This window comes from Chelmon rostratus, chromosome 18, assembly GCF_017976325.1.
Source record: "Chelmon rostratus isolate fCheRos1 chromosome 18, fCheRos1.pri, whole genome shotgun sequence".
NCBI lineage: Eukaryota > Metazoa > Chordata > Actinopteri > Chaetodontiformes > Chaetodontidae > Chelmon > Chelmon rostratus.
The window spans coordinates 20686090-20691917 of record NC_055675.1 but is presented as its reverse complement, the minus strand read 5'-3'; the positions used below and the strand labels follow the sequence as shown (position 1 = coordinate 20691917).

Here is a 5828-nt window from a genome sequence, read left to right as displayed (position 1 = left end):
TGATCAATACTGTACACAAAGAGGCTGTTCACCACGGAGCTGCAGTAGAGCAGGATGGCCACAGTGCGTCCACGCTGTGATTTGGCTTGAACATCCAACATGGCTGCAGAAGAGGTGGCTCAGTCGCATGACAGGGTGGGAGCCAGCGTGGTCACGAGTCTCTGGCAGCCATCTTTGATGTGATTCAGCAGGACTTTCTGTCATCTTTAATTGTCTGGGGGTTTTTTTTTTTTTGGTTTTTTGTTTTTTCCACAGACTCTTTCTGCTTCTCCCTGCAGCTGTTATCTGACAGATCTATGTATTCTTCAGGGACAGTTAGGCAGTTTTTCTTCTTTCATTTTGCAAACAAATCCATGTTTTCCATTTCCACAGCTCAGGAGATTCTTATTAAAGGAATAGTGGATATTTTCCTAAGCAGACTCTTTAACTTTCCTGCTGAGTGTTAGGTGAGCGGACTGATACCACCGGCTAGAGTCACCTGGCAGTTAGCTTAGCTTAGCATGAAGGCTGAAAACGAGGGGAAACAGCTAGCCTTGCTCTGTCTAAAGTTTGAAATACATCTACTAACACCTCCGAAACTCAACAATTAACCCATAACACATTAATTCATGCTTACACAGACTGAAAACAGCAGTTCGTGGTTGAGTGGGAAGTTGTTTGGTGTAATTATTTGTTGTTTGCCAGGAAATAGTTACGACTCACCACATCTTTTTGCCTTTATATTTCTGTTTTTGCACGGATTAAACAGCTGTTGTAGTTTCTGAGGTCTACGGGTGTTGGTGGGAGTATTTTTTTTACTTTGAACGAGGTCAGGCTAACTGTTTCCCTCTGCTTCCAGTCTTTATGCTAAGCTAGGATAATCATATCCCTCTCTAGCTCCATTTTTAACAATGAGTTCTAGTGATTTTACACAATTCTACTGACATGTGATTGAAGTTATTTAAAGCCTTGTCACTTGAGTCAGCGTCATTTGAAGACTACGAGTTTGGAAATGAAATGTTAGTGTGGAGTTTGAAAGAAATGAGCTTACCGGGCCTCTGTAGCTGCTCCTCATCTCTGCTGCAGGCTACAGGCTCCAGGCTACATTAGCCTCAATTAGAAAAGCATGCCACAATCTCCTGACTGAACTGTCAGTGCATTGTGGGTAATGTAGGCTCCATGTTTTGACGAGGAAGAAGAACACGTGTAATGAAAGAGTCATTATCTCTGGTTCTGCTGTTGGGATTCTGATTATTTCCGTCCATTGTGGGTCCCACAGCGTAATCAGAGCAGGCAGTATTGAAGTTATACGGATAACTATTAATAAACAGACATGAGAGTGGTATCAAGTGTTGCATCTAACTCTCAGCAGAAAAGTGAATAATTCCATTTCCCAAAATTATTCCATAAAATTAACCAGACAGGGTTCCTACACGTTTTCTGAGATTTCCTAAATTACTGCACGACATGTACAGGGCTGCAGCAGGGATTTAAAAAATACTAAAAACACTGTCCCCAACACACCCCAGTACCCACCACAAAACATTTTCCTCCATATTTAATTCATTTATTTAACTTTTAAGTTAGATTTTATATATTTTTATCATCAAATGTCTTCTCCTAAGAACTTCCAGCAGAGCAATAGGCTGAAGTTGAAAATCCTTTAAGTTTAGTTGATTTTTTTGGCATGAAAGTGTTGTCAAATGTTAGAACTTTCACTGCAGAAACTGCAGACGGGTCCTTTAAACACACCACGTGTAATTTGTGAGTGATTGCAGCTCCTGATGAGGAACATCAGAGTCCTCAGTGATAGCTACAGTCCTGGACATGCAGGGCATTATTTCAACCACCAGTTTTCTGTTGCTCTCATTGCAGTTTTTGCATCTTTTTTTCTGACATCCTGCGAGCAAACAAATTTTTTTTCCTTCAAAAATGTTCTTTTAAGGGATCAGCAGCAGCTAAAGCTTGACATTTAACATGTGACGGTTCGGTGGGAGGAAAAGGGTGATTTTGATCAGAATACCGTGACATTTTCCAGCATTTTAAAAATCATCCGCCACAACTTTTCTGCGTGTAGAAGACACAAATGCCAAATTCCCAGAGGAGCCTGTAGGAACCCTCCGGTTCATCATCAACCCTGTTCGACTAGATTTGGAATCGTGTTTGTTTAGCCTGACATGAAATGGAACATCAAAGCTAATATTAACAATTAAGAATGCATCTTTAACAAGAGGTCTGGTAGATAGAACCGGCTCTTCGCTTTGCACTATTTTACAGTGTGATACCCATTCGACTGAGCAAAAAAAAACAGACTCTTCAGGAAATTAAGGTAAAAATCACACTGATGCATACAGATTCGTACATTTACACTCATTTTGGAGCCTTGTTTAAAGTGAACATCAGTCACAGCAAGAAAAGAAAAGAAAATACACACACTGGCCACGAGAATAAACCAAACCTGCGTCTTTTCCTCAAACTGATATCATGCTTGTTTTTTTCTCCATCCGGGCCAGGCACGTCTGAGGAACTAAACTAAACTTGTTGTAGGCACCAGTATTTCCCCTTATTGAGTCAGGAAAATGAAACACAAATCTTATTTTTTGCCCTTGGGGCTCATGATAGCTTAGTCCTAAGCTGTTTGTGCTTACAAGCCAACTGACGTTGACTGTCAAACTCATATGGCAAAGTGAGTCTGTAGGCTACAGTCCAGTGCAGCACGTACAGGCGGGGCCCCTGCATCTGGGGCTATGGGCTTTCTCCAAGTCACTATAACAACACTATCAACTGCACACCAGTCACGGGTTTCCACATCATCACATCCTCTGCACCAACAAGCCGCCTATCTTTCTTAAACATTCCGATGGTTAGGAAATGACAGCCATTCATTACGCGCCGCCGTCAGAGAGCACAATGCAGACTGGATGGCAGGTCATTAGATTTCCACAGTCCTCTGCACCATCTCTCAGGTCAAAGCTCATTCTGCAGCCACATTATCATAAACAATCGGGATGTTGGTGTTGCTGCCCTTGGGGGGGAACCTGGGAAGTGAAATATTTGTGGGTGGGTTTGATTCATTTCTGGCATTATACAGATGATTTGAGATGAGTCTGAAGGAGGAGGAGGAGGGGGGTTTATTATGGCTGGTAATCATCGTTCATGCCCTGCAGCATTTAAACCGTATTAGTTTGTGGAAAGCCTGTTTGAAGTCCTCGTTGGACATGGTGTAAATGATGGGGTTAATTAAAGAGTTGAGGTAACCCAGCCAGGTGAAAATGTCAAATAACTCCGGGTGGAAGCAGGACTCGCAGACAGGCACTAGAAGAGTGTAAATGAAAAACGGGAGCCAGCATATGATGTAGGCTCCCAGGATTATCCCCAAAGTTTTGGTCGCCTTCCTCTCGCGGGCGGCGGAGATCCGCTTCTTCTCCAGCAGCGCGTCGGACACAGTGACTTTGACTTGGCTCACGTTCGCGGAGGAGGTAGTGTCACAGGAGGAGGTGTCGTTCGTCCCGTAGTTCAAGGAGGTCGTGGACGCCACCGAGCCGGGGGAGTTGGTGATCAGGTGCGCCGAGGTGAGCCTCTTCCCCGGCTTGTTGTGCGACTGCTTCAGGATGCGCTTTCGGGCTTCCACGTAAATCCTCCCGTACAGGGCGATGAGCAGCAGCGTGGGGATGTAGAAAGCGCCGAAGGTGGAGTAGATGGTGTAGAAAATGTGGTCGGTGTTCACGTTGCAGCTCGTCACCTCCTCGGCTTTCACCTGGCGCCAGAAGAAGGGCGGCAGGGAGATGGAGATGGCGATCACCCAGGCGGTGGCGATCATGCCGGCTGCGCGCGCCGGCGTGCGCTTCTTGGAGTACTCCACCGCGTCCGTGATGGCCCAGTAGCGGTCCAGCGCAATTACGCACAGGTGGAGGATGGAGGCGGTGCAACAGGTTATATCCGAGGACAGCCAGATGTCACACACCACCTGCCCCAGTGTCCACGTTTGGCTGACCGTGTACAGCGCGCTGATGGGCATCACCAAAATGGACACCAGGAGGTCCGTGACGGCCAGGGAGGCGATCAGAAAGTTTGCCGGGGTGTGTAATTTTCGGGACTGGTAGATGGTGGCGATGACGAAGGCGTTTGAGAGCGTCGTGGCTAAAGTTATGAGGGCTAAGGTCACGGCGAGACCCGCTTGGAAAGCCAAGTTACTGTCTTTCGCCTCCGCTTTCGACGTGAAATTGGCATGGGTGTAGTTGGTGGAGATGTTCAACAGCTCTCCGTAGATGACAGGCGTTGGTTTGAGCTGACTGGCATTCTCCATCCCTCCACCTTCCCTCGTCAGATCGCCCTGTCATGGAGCTGAAAGGAAAGCCTGGAGACCAGCGTGAAATCACTCACATACTCATCCACCGCTCGCGTTTCTCGCCTTCTGTAAAGCCAAAATAAAAGCGGCTCCATGTCCAGCAGCAGCCATCCATCAATCAGACGACAGGTGTTGCCTTAAAGACGCATTTCTGCCTCCTCTTCTTCATCTTACTCACTTCACCCGCAGCACTTTATGTTTAATCAACTTAAATATCCAAGAAATGAAAATAAAATAACGCACAAAGCGGCTTCTTCATCATCCATAAATCTTTTTCTGTGATATTAGAATTATTTTCCAAATGATATCAGCATCCGGTGTTCAAATAAAAATACTTTGTTGCCTTTGTTATCTGGTATTTAATCCTGTCAGAGTCTCCTCACAAGTTCAGAGCTGCTGAAGTCTGACTCCTGGTTTTATACTGCCAACGCAGGGCAGCCTTACCTCTCTCTCTCTCTCTCTCTACCTCCCTCTTTCTCTACCTCTCTCTTTCTCTTCTCTCTCTCCCTATCTCCTCTCTCACTCTCTCTACCTCTCTCTCTTTCCCTCTCTCTTTCTCTTCTCTATCTCTACATCTCTCTCTCTCGCTCTCCTCTCTCTCGCTTTCTCCTCTCTCTACCTCTCGCTCTCTACCTCTCTCTCTCCTCTCTCTTTCTCTACCTCTCTCTCTCTACCTCTCTCTCTCCTCTCTCTAGCTTCTCTTCTCTATCTCTACCTTTCTCTCTCTCTCTCCTCTCTCTCTTGCTTTCTCTTCTCTATGTCTACCTCTCTCTCTCTCTCTCCTCTCTCGCCCTCTCTCTATACCTCTCTCGCTTTCTCCTCTCTCCTCTCTCTCTCTACCTCTCTCTCTCCTCTCTTACTCTAACTCTCTCTCTCCTCTCTCTATCTTTACTTCCCTCTCTCTCCTCTCTCTCTCTACCTCTCCCCCCATCCTCTTCACCCCCCCTCCTCCTCCTCTCTCTCTCTCCCTCTAAAATGTTAAAGGACTTATTTATTATTTTTTATAATTTTTCCCGTTTCTTTTCTCAATGATCCTTTCCATTAGAGCCTGACTGACTTTTGAAGCGAATGCCGATATTGATATTTGTCAATATCAAGAATTGTGACACAGTTTTTAGTGAATGTACGGAAGCCCTGAGATGCAGGTGAGCAAAAAAAATCTGGTGATTCATTTTCTAAATCTGATCTAAATTGATTTCTCACCTGAGTTGAGAACAGGTGGAAAAAAGGTTTTGGCAGGTGAATTTTTTTTTTCAGGATAATTTTTACTTACAGAAAGTCAAGAATGCAAACTTTCGCCTCATGTGGCCAAAATGAGTATTACAACCGCAAACACATACAATATCAAAAACACAATTTTCACCACCTGTTCGACCTGTTTCATAGATGAAAAATAAAGGTATGAAGCTCAGAAAGATTTTTTCGTGCTTGTTATTAAGTCATACACACATGAGCATTCTGGTGCATCACCAGAATATTTTTTCCTTACTTGCCTCTCAGG

The 5828-nt window shown here is 45.1% G+C and overlaps 1 protein-coding gene across 1 annotated transcript; it reads right to left on the bottom strand.

The window, feature by feature from the left end:
- Positions 1-3133: 3133 nt before the first annotated feature.
- LOC121622142 (5-hydroxytryptamine receptor 1B-like) lies at positions 3134-4285 on the bottom strand. Its single transcript, XM_041959005.1, has one exon. The coding sequence runs from the start codon at positions 4283-4285 to the stop codon at positions 3134-3136; it is 1152 nt and encodes a 383-aa protein (XP_041814939.1).
- Positions 4286-5828: the final 1543 nt, after the last annotated feature.

What these genes read in the sequence shown, in the direction of transcription:
- LOC121622142 (XM_041959005.1), bottom strand. Translation starts at nt 4,285, where the DNA reads ATGGAGAATGCCAGTCAGCTCAAACCAACGCCTGTCATCTACGGAGAG.